Source organism: Nicotiana attenuata, chromosome 6 (genome assembly GCF_001879085.1).
Source record: "Nicotiana attenuata strain UT chromosome 6, NIATTr2, whole genome shotgun sequence".
Classification (NCBI taxonomy): Eukaryota; Viridiplantae; Streptophyta; class Magnoliopsida; order Solanales; family Solanaceae; genus Nicotiana; species Nicotiana attenuata.
In genome coordinates, this window is record NC_031994.1 from 68,662,146 (window position 1) to 68,679,981 (window position 17,836).

Sequence of the window (17,836 nt, forward strand, 5' to 3'; positions counted from 1 at the left end):
TTCCCTCAAAATTGCAACTTGCTGGCTTGTTCACCAAACCCTTACCAGGGCCTGTTCAGAAACGATTCTTGGCAAGTTGGGTGTGTCTTCTACCCCCTCCAACTTGAGGGGGGATGTTGGAATAAATGGATCTAAGTTTAGTAAGAAGAAAGATTTTGAAAAAGAAAAGATTTTACGGAAGATAGATGATGAAGAAGAAGAGCTAAAGTTGATGCTCAAAAATGAACAAAGGACGGACAAAACAAAGTTAAGACATAGTCTTAACTTTGACTCCAATAAGCCAGTCAATAAGCCACGTGGCCTCATATCAGCTATTCAAAAATTACATTGATGGATTAAATCTGGTCCGTTTAAAAAGCATTCAATGTCTGGAAGATTCTCACATGCACACAATATGTCATTTGAAGAAGGAATAATGAGTTAGTTATTTTGTTAGATATAGACTAGTAATATTAGGACAAGTGTACAAATTTGATAGGCCATTCTTTTATTTTTTGTTTTCTTTTCTAGGAATACATGTGTATAAATAGAGTGTCCCTTGTACAAATGAGTCTATTCAGAAATATAGAAAACTTTCTCAATTTACATTCTCAATTTTCAATAGAATCAGCTTAGGCATACCTCAACTATTGTACCTAGTACATACAATCCCACAATTTTAGCAGCAGATTTTCTCAGCCATAAATATATTAAAGACATTTCCCAAGGTATCTAAATTCAACATATATTTCTTACTTTTTACATTTAACAGTGAAAGCTTCCTACTTGAACAGGCATCTATTTGTTACTACATGGACCTTGCAATGTTTGCAAAAGTGAACTTAAAAGACTGGTTTTAAAAAAAGAGAAATTTTCATAAAGCACCATCTTTTAGTAGTAATTAGCCATCTATAGATACCGTTTGCTATATTACGGATTATAGATACCTTTTCTGTGGTTATAAGATGTATTTTATGTATTTAAGCTATTGTATTCATGAATACAGTAGCAAAAATAGGCGTGAATCAGGGAAGTCCAGCTAATCAGTTGTTGTATTCGAGTGTATTCGACTGTATTCATGGAGTGAAACATGGGATTACATCTGGACAGATTATTGTATTCGACTGTATTCACGGCGTGAAATAGGGGATTACACTGTTTTTAAAACGGAAAGTGAATCAATTAACATAATAGACTCCTAATATAACTCAACAAACTCAATTATAACACACAAAATTTGTATTTTTCAGTTATAAAAAAGATTCTCGACCGCAAAATACCCCAAAAATATAGCAATCTTCAGAGAAATTATATAATACATCTGAATACATAAATTATATTAATTGAAAAAAACATATGAATACATTCATGGCATATAGCGAGACAATGAATACAATGAAATAGATAGAATACAGAGGGATACATTGAAATACAATGAGAAAAAAAGATACTGAATAAAATGAAATACATGGAATACAACGAGATACATTGAATTACAATAAAAAAAAAGATAGTGAATACAATGAAATACATAGAAATACAGCGAGATACATTGAAATGCTCTTAAAAAAAAAGGTAACAGAATCTTCAAATTGCTCAACCCCAAACTTCAGACGACCTATTTAAGTCGACAATTTTTCGACGACCCATCGGATTCCGACCATAATTCCATAAGCAGCGATGAGAGAAAGAAGAAGAAAACGAGAAAGATCGCTGAAGAAGAAATCGCTGAAGAAGAAATCGATGAAGAAGAAATCGCTGAAGAAGAAATTCAGCAGTCAATTCGCTGAAGAAGAAATTCAGCAATCAATTCGCTGAAGAAGAAATTCAGCAGTCGAAGAAGAAATTCAGAAGAAGAAACATACTGGAGTTGACTCCTTATTCATGTCCACGAAACTTTGGGAGAAAAAGAGAGTTGATATTAGAGGAAGAGGTCCACGAAACTTTGGGAGAATGGGATGTATCAAAGTAGAGAGAGAAAGAAAAAAGTGTAACTGATTAGCGTATTTAGTGGCTTAGGGCTAGGAGTAAATCAAAATTAGGAATTTTGCTATAAACCTTAAAAGGTATCTATAGAATATAATTTTTTTAAATGGTATTTATTTAAAATAAATAAGGTGTTAACCTTTGCTATAGGAGGTAAAAATTCCTTAAAAAAACTAAAGTACAATTTTTGTTAACTAATTAAAGTGAAACTTGTAGGTTCCTCTCAACTGCTCTAATATGTCAACTTTAAGTACCTTCCCACACCAAAAGTTCACTTGGGAAATTTCAAAAACACATTGCACACAGTTTAGACTATCTCACATTTTGAACTTTTCGATGAAAATTTCTGATTGGCGATGACTCCCTTCGTTGCATACGTAGTCTTGATCTGTCTAACGTAAAACATCTATCATAATACAAGCGAGTATAATTTTTGTTTGATTTCCGCAGCTTTCTACCCCTCTTCTCTTTAATGTTGTACAAGAGAGGCGTCTTGCCTTGAATAAGAATGTCACCATTACTGTAACCCACTATTCTAACCCAATCCCCCATACGTGGTAAATGGATATCGTATTCCTTCATCCATGTTTGGTTTTTAGGATCTTTGAGCAAGAATATACACATTCTTGATAATTCTTTTGAGTAATAAGCTAAACATAGTTTCCCATTCAAATCAGTTAACTGGCCATTCTCAAATAGTTTTTGATTATCTTCTTGAGGGCAACTAATGGTTAAGAATTCTTCATTTTCAATTTCCATAGAAACTATACGGTCTTCCTTTATATCTCCCTTTCTAACCAGACAATATAATACACCATCTACACATGTTGCATCAACCTTGACAGAAAACTGTTCTCGGTGTGTCATGGATCGCCATGAACTGGGAATTGGTCCACCATCAGTTAGTGTAAGAGTCTCAAATCCGAACTCCAAAATCTTACTAGCATAGTTGCAGTTGTAATTGGCACCACGATCTGTACCAAATAGACGGACAATCTTGTATGTATTGGTATAAGGAATATAGCCCACATCGAAACTAACTGATTGATAATTTGAATAGTTTGGTAAGTCTATGATTTCTCTAGTTGTGGGGTTGCATACCTTGTGATTGAAAATGATGAGGTTGGACGAGACGCAGAAGGAGTATTCACGGCCAACAATCTTGAAACTGAATTCTTTCTGAATCTTGTTATCACCAGCAAGATCAATGGTCGAAATAGTGATAATTCGACTAAGAGGTCCGATCCCACTCGGCCTTGAATAAGTTTGGTCAGATTCTTCAACTACAAGTGCCCGGGGACGAGTCATTGATTTCATGTTGTAGAGTCTTCTGAAATGTGGACTAGAGATGGTTCTGAGCCATTGGTTTGAAACTGTTTGAAGTTGGTGGACATGTTTGACAGAAAGCCTAGAGAATATATCGATCAAGACTTCACTAGGCAGAGCCATGATGTTGGAGCTCAGTTCCATACTAGTACTGGCCATTATTCCACTTCTCTATGATCTAGAAAGTTGAGATTTAGAGATTAAATTGATGGTCGTATAGTTATATTCTAAAGAAGAGTAGGGGGATAGGTTTTTTCTTAATATATAATAAAAGTAGTCATCCTAATTGGATGCTTTATTAGCAGCCAGCACATGGGATACTAGCACTGAATAATAATAATATAAGGTTTTTGGACAGTTTTTTATACTAAGGGTCTTTTTACTCTTGTTTATGCCATTTCACAACAAGATTCGATGCCATTTCTTATGTCTCAATCAAAGCACTATTTTAATGAATGAATCCACAAATTTTAGCCAGTAAATGAGCGCACTTCATGGTAACAAAGTTAATTGCTTTCTTAATTTCAATTTAGATGACACACTCTCATTTAGTCCGTTCCAAAAAGAATGATATTTTTTATAATTGGAAATAATTCAACTTTAAACATTTCATTTTATCTATTTTACCCCACAAAGTTTTTATCCCCTAAGTTTTTAAAACCGCTAATTTCAAAAATCTCCCTCTTTTTTCTTAAACTTTTTGCCGAGTTAAACTATATATGTTTTTGTTGCGGAAAGAAAACAAACTCGTCGGTTTCTCAGGTGAGGTCAACCTCTGTTAGCTTAGGGGTTAAAAACACATGCTTTGTCTGACAAGTCTACTGTTTCCTTGTTGTTTATGTAGATTGCATCATCCTCATTGGGGATGATTTTATTATGATCCCTAAATTAAAGGATTTTTTATGGACGCACAGTTTAAATTAAAACATTTGGGGCTAATCAATTATGTTTTGTTGGGAATAAAAAAATAATCTCGCCCAGGAATAATATCCACAGCAAATAGTAATAACACAAGAGAGTAACAATGACACCAAATATTTTAGCGGGGTAAAATACAATACCCGAGTGGAGCAATATTACCACTATAATATTACAACTCAGTAGTGTCAAGAGACTACTACAACTTTGAAAGAAATAACACTCTTTATTTAAATATTACTCACACTCACTTATCTCACAGACTACAATCTGTGGATTACTCTCTACGCTCTATTGCGCTCTCTGATTTTTGGTGTACTTGAAATGAAACCGAATGCTTCTATTTATAGGAGAAGTCACCACAGCTTAACCAATCAAGACACTGATATCTTCAATTTGCAAAACCCATCAGAAAACCAACTTTAGCAAATTGGTGTTGCAACTTGCTGTTGCCGCCCAATTCTTGATGCAACTTCAAACTTTTTTTGTTTCTGTCATTTTTTAACAAGTTGTCATTACAACTTGTTTCTTTCTTTATTTAAGGACCACAAATCTCTCCCTTAATTTTGATTTTTCTTTTTCATTCCAAGTCTTGATCTCAGTCTCTGGAAGTCATCAAATTTGAGAAGCTTTGTAAAGATATCCGCAGCTTGATCATGTGACTTCATATACTTGAGCTCGACTTCCTTCTTGGCAATGCATTCTCTGATGAAGTGATACCTTGAATCGATATGCTTGCTTCGATCATGATACACTGGATTCTTCGCGAGTGCCTGTGCAGATTTGTTGTCAATACAAATCTCTGTAGCTTCAATTTGTGGTAAATTGAGCTCCTTCAATAATCCTCTCAGCCAAATAGCATGACAGGTACAAGATGTTGCTGTTATATATTCAGCTTCACAAGTTGAGAGAGTAACAATTGATTGTTTCTTTGAACTCCAAGAAATAACAGAATCACCCAAGAAAAATACAAAACCAGTTGTACTTTTTCTATCATCAATATCTCCCGCATAATCACTATCACAAAATCCCATAAGACTGAAATCACTAGAAGAAGAATAAAATAGCCCAAAGTCAATCGTACCTTTTAGGTAGCGAAGAATTCTTCTAGTGACTTTTTGATGAGTGGAGGTAGGAGCTTCCATGAAGCGGCTTACAACTCCAACTGCAAATAGTATATCTGGCCTGGTACAAGTCAAGTACCTCAAACTTCCCACAAGACTTTTGAAAAATGTGGGATTCACCTTTTCTCCTTCATCAAACTTGGACAATTTTGTCCCACTCTCCATCGGTGTGTTCACGGGGTTGCAATCGAGCATGTTGAACTTCTTCAATATCTCTTTTGTATAGCATTCTTGAGAGATAAAAATTCCATCCTCCATCTGCTTCACTTCTAGGCCCAGGTAGTATGACATGAGCCCTACGTCTATCATCTCAAACTCACGGAACATATCTTTCTTAAAAGCTTCAAACAAACTTGGGTTATTGCCCGTGAAAATAAGATCATCAACATAAAGACAAGCAAGTAAGATATCTCCATTAGTATGAACTTTAAGGTAAAGAGCGTATTCATGGAGACAACGAGTAAATCCATTGTCATGAAAATATTTGTCGATGCAACTATTCCATGCTCGTGGGGCATGCTTTAATCCATATAAAGCTTTCTTCAACCGCAAAACTTTATCTTCATGGATTTTGACCACGAAGCCCAATGGTTGTTCAACATAGACTTCTTCTTCAAGATAGCCATTCAAGAAGGCTTACTTGACATCTAGTTGATAGATCTTCCACTTCATTTGCGCCGCCAAAGTGATCAGCAAACGAATCGTCTCCATGCGGGCAACAGGTGCATAGACTTCTTCATAGTCAATGCCTTGCCTTTGCTTGTAGCCTTTAGCCACAAGTCGTGCCTTGTATTTCTCCACATCTCCATCAGCATTCTTCTTTATTTTGTATATCCATTTCACTCCAATTGCTCGATGACCCTTGGGAAGAGTTGTTAACTCCCAAGTGTTGTTCTTCTCTATTGACTCAATCTCCTCGTCCATGGCTTGTCTCCACTTTTTGTTTGTAACAGCTTTATCAAAGTTCATTGGTTCACTTTCAGCAAAGAGACAACATACAAAATCAAAATTAGTAACTTCTTCTGTGTCCTCATAGAGCTCTTGAATACTCATTGTCCTTTGCGGCTATTCATTTGAACTTTCTTGAGAAGAGGGAGATGCAACATTGGTTGGAGAAGGAGGTGGATTTGTATCCTGCACAGGTTCCACGGTCTCTGGTTCTTCTTCATCACCAAAATATGGAAGAAAATCATATGAAGTTTCTTCCTGAGCTTCCCAATCCCATGCCAATTCTTCATCAAATTCAACATCGCGACTTACCACCACCTTGCCACTGCTTGGGTTGTATAACTTGTATCCTTTTGAACTCGTATCATAGCCAACAAACACATGCTTGATACTTCGATCGTCAAGCTTTGTCTCCCTTGATGTGGCACATGAGCATAGGCTATGCTCCCAAAGATTCTCAAATGGTTGATACTTGGCTTTCTTTCACTCCATGCTTCTTGAGGGGTTTGATGTCTAACATTTCTTGTTAGAGACCTGTTGTTCAAATAAAATGCACAAGAAACAGCTTCGGCCCAAAATTCCTTGGGCATACTTTTAGCTTTCAACATACATCGAGCTATATTAAGAATCGTTCGATTCTTTCTCTCCGCAACTCCATTTTGTTGGGGTGAATAAGGTACCGTTAGAGGGCGACGAATTCCATGAGACTGACAAAAGTCATTAAATTCGTTTGAAGTGAGTTCGCCTCCTCTATCGGACCTTAGAGCTTTAATTTCATAGCCACTTTCTTTCTTCACAAGTACTTTGAAATTTTTAAAAGCAGCAAAAGCTTCAGATTTTTGATTCAAGAAATAAACCCAAGTCTTTCTACTAAACTCATCAATGAAAAGCAGAAAGTATCTACTTTTACCAAAAGAAGGTGGATTGATTGGTCCACACACATCAGTGTGTACAAGCTGGAGCGGCTTGGTTGATATTCACATGGCCTCCTTTGGAAAACTCTTCCTTGCATGTTTTCCAAGAAGACAAGCTTCACACAATTGATTGGGATGGTTGATTGATGGTATCCCATGTACCATGTTCTTTTCTCCCATTGATTTGAGCGCTTCAAAATTCAAGTGCCCAAATCGCATGTGCCAACACCATGATTCATCGTGCACATTATCTTTCAAACACTTTGCGTCAATTGTTTTAAGATTCAGAGAAAACAATCTATTCTTTGCTATATGCACTTTAGCAATTAGAATTCCACTTGAATCTCTAAGCCAAAGATGCATATTTTTCATGTGGATGTCATATTCCTTTTCAAGAAGTTGGCCCAAACTCAAAATATTACTTTTTAATTTTGGCACATAATAAACATCTTGAATTAGTTTGTGACTACCATCTTTACAGGAGATCAGAATCGTACCTATCCCTTCGATTTGAATCTTTGAGGTATCTCCAAAGGACACTTTACCTCTAACCATTTTATTGATCTCCACAAACTTTTCTTTGCACCCACACATATGATTGCTTGCTCCATTGTCCAAATACCACGAGCTGCAATCATCCTTCTCTTCTTCCTTGAGTGCCAGCAATAACGTTGACTCATTTTCTTCTTTCTTGTCGTCAACAAGGTTAGCTTTCTCTTCAACATTGCTACGACATTCCCAAGAGTAATGGCCAAATTTATGACAATTATAACACTCAATTTTTGATTTGTCATACCTTTGTCCATTATTTCTTGGTAGTAGCCACGTCCTCTTCCTCCTCTTTGTCCACGACCACGACCTCTGAATGCTTGGTGGATTTTAACTTCATTGTTGAAGTTTTTACCATTACTTCTTCCTCGTCCATGACCGCTACGGCCTCGTCCTCGGCCATTCCCTCGATAGCTTCTTTCACCTCCATAATCCTTAAAGGATGCTTGAGTTTTAAGAAGTTGCTCCAGTGGCACTTCTTGTCTCCTCTTGATCTTTTCTTCGTGGGCCTGTAAAGAACCCTCTAATTGCTCCACCATCATTGAGTCTAAATCTTTAGACTCTTCAATAGCACACACCACAAAATCAAATTTAGGTGTTAAAGTGCGAATGATCTTTTCTACCACACGGACATCTTTTATGTCCTCCCGTTATCTTCTTAATTGATTCACAACAGCCTTCACTTTTGAACAATAATCCGAAATGCATTTGGATTCTTTCATTTTTAAAACTTCAAAATCAGCCCTTAGAGTTTGAAGTTTTACCTTCCTCACTTTGTCAACTCCTTGAAGAGAATTTTGTAAAATCTCCCAAGCTTCCTTTGAGGTGGTAGCATCGGCCACCTTCTCAAACATGGCATCATCCAAACATTGGTGGATGAGTGTGAGGGCTTGTTGATCCTTCTTCCTTGTCTATGCCAAGACATCTTTTTCATTTTGAGGCAGAGCTTCCTCATTATCGGGTTTTGCATACCCTCTATCTACGATTTCCCACACATCCTGAGAGCCAAGAATGGCTTTCATACGTAGACACCATTTCTCATAATTATCTTTTGTGAGACGGGGATACTGAAAAGACAACGGACTATTATTCGTCATGGCTTTGGTACCACGTTGTTGAGAATAAAAAAATAATCCCGCCCAGGAATAATATCCACAGCAAATAGTAATAACACAAGAGAGTAACAATGACACCAAATATTTTAGCGGGGTAAAATACAATACCCGAGTGGAGCAATATTACCCTATAATATTACAACTCAGTAGTGTCAAGAGACTACTACAACTTTGAAAGAAATAACACTCTTTATTTAAAATACCTCACTACAATATTACTCATACTCACTATTTATCTCAAAGACTACAATCTGTGGATTACTCTCTACGCTCTATTGCGCTCTCTGATTTTTGGTGTACTTGAAATGAAACTGAACGCTTCTATTTATAGGAGAAGTCACCACAGCTCTAACCAATCAAAACACTGATATCTTCATATGCAAAATCCATCAGAAAACCAACTTTAGCAAATTGGTGTTGCAACTTGCTGTTGCCGCCCAATTCTTGTTGCAACTTCAAACTTTTTTTGTTTCTGCCATTTTTTAACAAGTTATCATTACAACTTGTTTCTTTCTTTATTTAGGGACCCACATGTTTCAGGTGTAGAAGTTCACTATGACTCTTCAGGAGTGTTGTTGATCAAAGACGTTTATTTCTGATCATTTGACTGATTTTAATTTTTTTAATGTGTCCTATGTTATAAATATCCATTCGACTTGTCCATTAAGTTGAGTCCTATGTTGGTGATGTTTTACCTCGGCTTGATACTTATATGAGTCTCATTGGTAAACTAAATTTCCTTACACATGCTCACCCAAACTTTTGTTTTGTTGTTCAAAATCTTAGTCAATTCCTTCAAACACCTAGGGTACCTTATATGATGCAGTTCTACATGTTTTGAGGTACTTGAAAGAGAACCTGATTTGGAAATTTTCTTTTAAATAATTTCACTAATTTTTCGTTGATTGGATATTGTGATGTGACTAGGCTGCCTACCAAGATTTCGTTGTTTGGTTAGTGATTTTAGTGTTTCTTTGGAAAAGCAGTCTTATTAGTTGAAAGTATAAGAAGGAGCATGCAGTTTCTTTACCCTCTGTTGAAGCCAAACATAGGACAATAAGTAAGATTGCAGCTGATTTCCATGGATGAAGCTTTATGAAGTTTGGGATTTTTTGTGCCTGGGTCCGTTTCGAACTTCTGTGATAGCCAACCTGCTATACATATAGTAAAGAATTCTATTTTTCATGAGAGAACTAGACATATCGAGGTTGATTGATATTTTTTGAACCAAGCTTGATGATGAGTTAATTTCATTAAATCTCTTGCCTACTGCTTCACAACTCGTTGACATTTTTACTAAGTTCTTGAAAGGTGCTCATCATCACAGTTTACTTGGCAAGTTGGACGTATGTACACCCTCCAATTTGGGGGGGGGGGGGGAGGGGGGATTGAGGAGGAAGGATTATTTATGTGACCATGATGCTAATAGAGTTTTGGGGTAGCTGTTTCTTTTGTTGTAATTTAAATGGTTTTTTGGGCTTGTAGTTGTAAATGTATAGTTAGATCACATTTTATTTTTTCCAGGTCTTAGCACAATATATATAAGGAACCCTAGAAGCTTCTACTGCAATCGAGCCTCGGTTAGTGCCCACCTGAGAATCTACACAAAAAGATGTATAGAAACATAGTATAAGTATAGCACAATCGATACTAAGTAAGCATCAAGTCTAACCTCGAAGAAGTAGTGGCGAGGCTAAATGCATCAGAATACCTGCAACACAGATATAAATAACAGAGCTTGGGTCTGAATAGTAAATAATCTCATGAACAACAGATATAAGATGTAAGACAGTCGAAAGATATAAACCATGATTTTCCAATTTAAGAGATAATCATTATGCTGCGCAAATATTGTATTTAAAGATGCATCTTCAATATCCAACGAAGACTAGGCTCCCAATATATTAACTTCTTCTCCCCCGGTTATGATGTTTACCACTCTTTTTGGAGATAGAGACTGTGGTGGCTATTGCCCGTTTTTCATGTATGATTGTTTTCCTTTCTCACTGAACAGATCAGTAAGATAGCCTTGCTTCGGTAGATATTCTACTTCCTCTTGTAAGAGCATGCAATCTACTATTCTACGGCCATGATTATTATGAAACTCGCGCCAGAATTCTGGGTTCCTTTTGTTTGGATCCAATCTCATCTCCTTTGGCCATCGTCCCTTGTCCCTCATTCCTCTCCACCAATTTAGAAGTGTTGACGTTTAAACTAAAATCTCCTATTCTTGCTTGAGTGCTGGAATCGCTACCTCGGGTGTCCTGTTACTTTTTGAATCAGGAAGAAGAACACGTCTCCTTTTGCCTTGATCTTGAATCGACCCGTGCATTCTCTTGTTTAGGCCGGGAATCTCACCCTGCAGGTCCATGTAAGGCTCGTACATGTTCTTACCAGACCTTCTCTCTAATTCCGAGCGTCTAGATCCTGGCCATTCATCTGCCCTTAGCTTCACTGAGTAACCGTATCTTCTTCTATCCGCAGCTTTATGTTGTATCAGTTGTACACATCATTCCAAGTAGTTGCAGGAAACACCCGCAAACTCTCTTTCAACCTCCTCGTGGCTTCTGAACTTTTCTCATTCAAATTTCTTACAAATTCCATAGCCGCCCAATTATCAAATACCCATGGTAGCATCATTCTCTCATGTTGGAATCTATCTACGAACTCTCTGAGCAATTCTGTACTTCCATGTTTAACTTGAAGATATCTTCCATTTATTTTAGAAAATTTTGAGCCTCCGAATGTGATTTTATAAGTAATTCTGCAAGCTCACCAAAAGATCAATAGAGTTTTTAGATAACAGTGAGTACCATGTTAACGCCCCTTTCGTGAGAGTTTTGCCAAACTTCTTGACCAAGACTAATTCAATTTCCTGCTTGGTTTAATCATTGGCTTTTACCCCTGTAGCGAATGCAGTAACGTGATCCCGTGGATCAAATGTCACCTCATATTTAGGGATGTCAGGCATTTTAAACTTTTTTGAAATTGGCAAAGGTGTTACACTTAGCTTCCAGGGTTGTTGTGAATATTTGTGTCACGACCCAAAATCTAACCACGTCGTAATGGCGCCTATTATGATACTAGGCCAGCCAATTATTATCCATTCACTCCGTTTTCCAATTTAAGACTTAATAAAAATCATTTATAAACAGAAATCCAATAAGATAAAAATAGAACTCAAATCCAGCGGAAAGAAATACATAATCCCGACCGCGGGTGTCACTAAGTCATGAGCAACATACTACAACTGTATGAAATATATAAGACTGCATAGTTTGAGAATGTCGGAATAAAAGTACTATAAGGAAGATAATGAAGGAGAAGGCGGAACTGCGGTCGCCAAGCAGCTACCTCGCAATCTCCACAGAAAGTCCTCAACAGGCAAGATCAGCAACCGCTACCGTGCCCCAAGATACCTAGATCTGCACACAGGGGTGCAAGGGGTAACGTGAGTACACCAATTTAGTAAGTAACAAGTCCAAACTATGGACTGATGGTAGTGACGAACCAAACCTCATACAGGTTGCTACAGATAATTGTACGGAAAAGTAGACATGCTTACAGTTCATGTAGTTTCTCAGGAATAACTAAACACAGCATGAACAATACAGAGTATAAAGCTCAGGAAACTCTAAGTACCAATGCACAGATAGCATGATCAATGTCATGTATGATACCTCCACTCACAATGCTCAACCACTCGATACTGTATACGGCCACTCGGCCCAGGGAAGATCCATCCCGGAATGTACGTACATGATAGACTATAGTCACCCAGTACCGAGAAAAAACAGGCCAATCCAGCCTCATGGAGAAGATCCATCTCCATACCAATACTTCGGACAAGATCCATGTCCAGGGAAGATCCATCCCTCAATATTGTCAACTACTGCGCTCACTGGGGGTGTAAAGACTCAGGAAAGGCTTCTCTGAGCCCAAGCGCTATATCAATGCCATCGAAGGCATGATCAATATCTTGCTGTGGCATGCATCCTGATCCCATACTGTCAATCAATATCCGGCTCTCGGCCTCACTCATCAATACCCTCCAGTCTCACACACATGGGCTAAAATGTCATGATACAAGCCCGAAAAATGATATGATATGTCAAGTAGCAATAATTGACACTGAGGCATGATATACTATGCATGAACAGGACTGTGTAGATTATAAATGAAGCTAATGACATGACAGCAAGAAACGACCTCTCATGTCTCAAGAATATCGGCGGGAAGCCTTAACATGATATTTAGCATGATTTGCAGCTTATCAACTTAATCACATAATTACAACACAAATATCAGCAAGAAAGAGTCACTAAGCGGTGACATGGAATGATCCAGGCCGCATTTCTCACGGTGCACGCCCACACGCCCGTGACTTGCCATTCCGTCACCTCAATAGTATCCACAGAACACATAGCTCGAGGTTTCGAACCGTCAAAACTAAGTTTGGAAGCGTTACTTACCTCAAGCCAAGCAAAACTCTAGCCTGCGATGCCTTTTCCTCTCGATTCGGCCTCCAAATTCCCCGAATCTGACAAAAATCAGTATACAACCATCAAAATATGCTAAGGGAACAAAGCCCACTCGAAAATAATCAAATTACATCAAAATCCCAAAATTGGTCAAACCCGACCACTGAGCCCACTCCTTAGATTCCGATAAAAATTACAAAACTAGAATCATCACACTCTCACGAGTTCATACATATCAAGAATACCAAAATCCGATCACAAATGACCCCTCAAATCCCTGGATTAAGGTCTCCAAATTCAAAGTCCTAACTCCCAAATTTTAGGCTTCAAATCCCCCAAATTTCATGTTTAATTAGGTAGAAATCACAATAGGATCGAGTATTAAGTCCGTAAATCTTACCTCCAAGTGTTTCCCCTTGATTCCCTCTTCAATCCTCCTCAAAAAGCTCAAAAATCGCTCAACAATGGTGAAACATAGACCCAAAATCGCGGAAATGGTCTTTTAAACATTCTGCCAACATCTTAAAATCTCTTATTCGCGAACGCGGTCAACGATTCGCGTTCGCGAAGCACAAACTTCCGTTGACCACTTTTTCCTTCATCGTGAATGCGACACCCTATATGTGAACGCGAAGCCTTAGCTCCTCAATGCATCGCGAACGCGACAACCAGCTCGCGAAGCCAAGCACAACTCTCAAGGATCCTAGCTGCTCACCTTTACTCTACGCGAACGTGGCATAACCATCGCGAATGCAATGAATACTGGACCCAAACCTTCGCGAACACGAAGTCCAAACCTCCTGCCTCAAACTCTAACCCTTCTCGAATGCGAGAGGCCGGTTGCGAACGCGAAGGCCAAATGCCTGCAACACCAACAGCAGATTTTTCTGCAACTCTTTCGACATGAATTTGATCCGTTCAACCACCCGAAACTCACCCGTGGCCCTCGGGACCTCAACCAAACATGCCAACATATCCCATAACCTCATTTAAACTTTTTCCAACCTTCGAAATGCTCAAAAGAACATCGAAACACCAAATTGACATCGGATTCAAGCTTGAGAATTCCAAAAACTTCCAAATTCTGCTTTCGATCAAAAATCTATCAAACCTCGTCCGAATGATCTGAAATTTTGCACACACATCACAAATGACACAACGGACCTACTCCAACTTTCGGAATTCCATTCCGACCCCTATATCAAAATCTCACCTATCAACCGGAAAACGCCAAAATTCCAATTTCGCCAATTCAAGCCCAAATCTACTCCGAACCTCCAAAACCTATTCCGATCACGCTCCTAAGTCCCAAATAACCTCTCGAAGCTATCCGAACCATCGAAATTCACCTCCGAGCCCTTTTTCACATATGTCAACATCTGATTGACTTTTCCAACTTAAGCTTACTCAAAAGAGACTAAGTGTCTCAAACCTTACCAAAACCTCTCCAAACCCGAACCAACCCACCCGATAACGCATAATACAGCTGAACAAGATAATAAGAAAAAGAAATGGGGGAAATGGAGCAGTAACTCATGAAACGACCGGCCGGGTCATTATAATTTGTCAATATCCACACCCTTGTTTATAGGAGACACGCCAGGTAGTTGCTCTATACACTCATTTTGCTCTTCAGATGTTTCTGCAAAGTTAGTATTAAACATTATAAATTAGAATTATTTGGTGTACTTGATCCTCCATCTCGGGATTAATTTGGCATTTCTCCACTTCCAGAATTGTCGAGTCCTAAACGCAAAATTTCCAAGGTGGTATGCACTAGTAGTGGAGTTTGTATTGAATTGGGCAATCCACTCGCAAAAGCTCGTAGTGCTTCGTTCAGGTGTTGTGCAATCAGCTGCTTCAAAGCATCCTGCTCGACGGTTTGTTCACCTCCCTGTTGCCCATCAGTACGTGAAGCCATTCTTTCAGGTGAACTTTCTCGTGAATGCTGAGGAGTAGCTGTGGGTGTGTGATATGGTGGAGTTCCTCCTTGTTGATTTGGCTGATTATTTTTGTTATTAGTAAACATGTTTTGTTGCTAAAAAATAAGATTTGAAAAGTGAACAGATTATTAGATTTCCGGTAACAGAACTAATTTGTTTAGCCCAAAAACGGATTTTATGGTCAAAGCAAATATTAGGAAAAAATCCGGTTACTGATAACCTGTCACGACCCAAACCCCGCTCCGGTCATGATGGCGCCTCTCATGAAGATAAGGCCAGCCAACCAACCCTATTTGCCTCTTTCAAAAATAGATAAACATGAATAAACAATTTTTAAAGATGATTAAATAATATTACTTAGCGGAAGTACAACCAAACACAGCCCAAACCGGGGTGTCACAAGTCACGAGCATCTAGAGGAGTCTAAATACAACTACAAGGCCAGTAATATACAGAATAGAATTTAGAATCAAAGGAAGAAATTCTGTGCCGCGAACGCTGGCGGTCATCTTGCTCAGCTATGATAGCAAAATCTTCAACCAGCTCAAAACCCGCTACCGGGTGAACAAATACCTGCATCTGCACGCGAGGTGAGGGGAGTAAAGTGAGTACTCCAACTCAGTGAGTAATAAAAGTAAATAATAACTGAGCAGCAAGAAATCACGTAAAGCAACCAACATGCTGTATAGAAGCCGGGTACAATTTTTCTGAGAAAACAGTGAAATTTGTAAAATCTTTAGAAATATCTTGGCTCAGTTCGAATCTCCTTTGAAAATGATATTTTCAATAATTTCGAAAACAATTTCAAAGCAGTTGGTGCTGATAAGCACAGAAAATCCGCCCTCTGGCACAAATACCACAGTATAACAGGTAAAAAAGGCAAATAAATATGCAAGATGAGCACATAAAAGTACGCCCCTCGGGCACATCTCAAAATAGTACCAGCCCCTCGGGCTCAATATCAATCGCTCAGAATAGTATCAGCCCCTCGGGCACAGTGTCAGTCGCACAGTACAACATCAGCCCCTCGGGATCACTCTCAAATCACATGGGTACCCGCGCTCACTGTGGGGGTAAAGACTCCAGAGGGGCTCCTACAGCCCAAGCGCTATATCATCATAAGGCCTGAAAGCCTGTACATATCAACATGAGGCCTGAAAGCCTTCTCACATTACGCTCGAGGCCTGAAAGCCTCCTCACATATCACTCGAGGCCTGAAAGCCTCCTCACCTCACGCTCAAGTCCTGAAAACCTCACTCAGTCTAGAAAATATCATAAGCCCCTCGGGCATCAATAAATAATAGTTCTCAGCCCAGACAACAGTGAAATATCAGTAAAGTTTCAAAAATCAATTTAAAACAGCTGAGTTTGCAAAAAAAAATAGTATAATCAACAGGACTGAGTTCAAGTAGTATATCAAATAGTGAGGAAAGAGTGATAAAATTCCCCGAAGGGGTTCAAATCATTGGCACGAAGCTCAAGTATGGCAATCAGCCCAAAACATGATAACATCAAAAAAGTTTCAGTCAAATACGCAGTAAAATCCACAACCAGGACGGACCAAATCACAATCCCCAATGGTGCTCTACCCCACGCTCGCTATCCAGCATGCAAGTCACCTCAATATAGCACTACGATGTACAAATCCGGGGTTTCAAACCCTCAGGATATCATTTACAATTATTACTCACCTCGAACCGGTGAAATCTCTAGCTCGCGACGCCTTTGCCTCTCAAACCGGCCTCCACACGCGTCGAATCTATCCAACATCAGAGCAAATACATCACAATATGCCAATGGGACAATGCCCAATCGAAAACAATCGAAAAATAGCAAAAATCTCGAAATTAGCAAAACCCGAGCCCCGGGCCCACTTCTCGGAAATCACAAAATTTAACATCAATGGATTCCTCATCTTCTCACGAGTTCATACATACCAAGAACTGTCAAATCCGAGCTCAAATGACCCATCAAATCCCAATTTAAAATCTCAAAATCCCAAGCCCTAGTTCATCAATTTTAGGCTTAATTCCATGAATTTCTAGGTGGATTTCACAATAAAAACGAGTATGGAGTTCAAAAATCTTACCTCCAAATCATTCTCTTCGAATCCCACTTCAATTTCTCCCAAGGAGCTCTCAAAATGTTCAACAATGGAGGAAAAATGACTAAAACTCGCGGATGAAATGTTTATGAACTCACTGCCCAGATCCAGGCTTTTCCTCTATGCGATCGCGACCCAAAGAACGCGATCGCGGCCCAAGGAATGCGATTGCGGAGAACAAAATTCCTGGCTCCTCAATTAACTCTACGCGATCGTGGTCCAAGCCACGCGATCGCGATGCCTTAAACTCCACTGCTATGCGATCGTGATCACACGTATGCGAACGCGATGCACTAGGGCCTATCCCTCCGCGATCGCGGAGGCTAAAACGCAAACGCGTAGAACAAACTCACCTTGCCCGGAAATCCTTCTGTGCGATCGGAACGTGTTTCACGCGATCGCGAAGACCAATTTTGGTCTGCAACTGCTGTTGCAATTTCTGCTGCAAT

The 17,836-nt window shown here is 38.9% G+C and overlaps 1 protein-coding gene across 1 annotated transcript; it reads right to left on the reverse strand.

The window, feature by feature from the left end:
• LOC109227937 (F-box protein At3g49450-like) lies at positions 2,278-3,450 on the reverse strand. Its single transcript, XM_019393128.1, has one exon. The coding sequence runs from the start codon at positions 3,448-3,450 to the stop codon at positions 2,278-2,280; it is 1,173 nt and encodes a 390-aa protein (XP_019248673.1).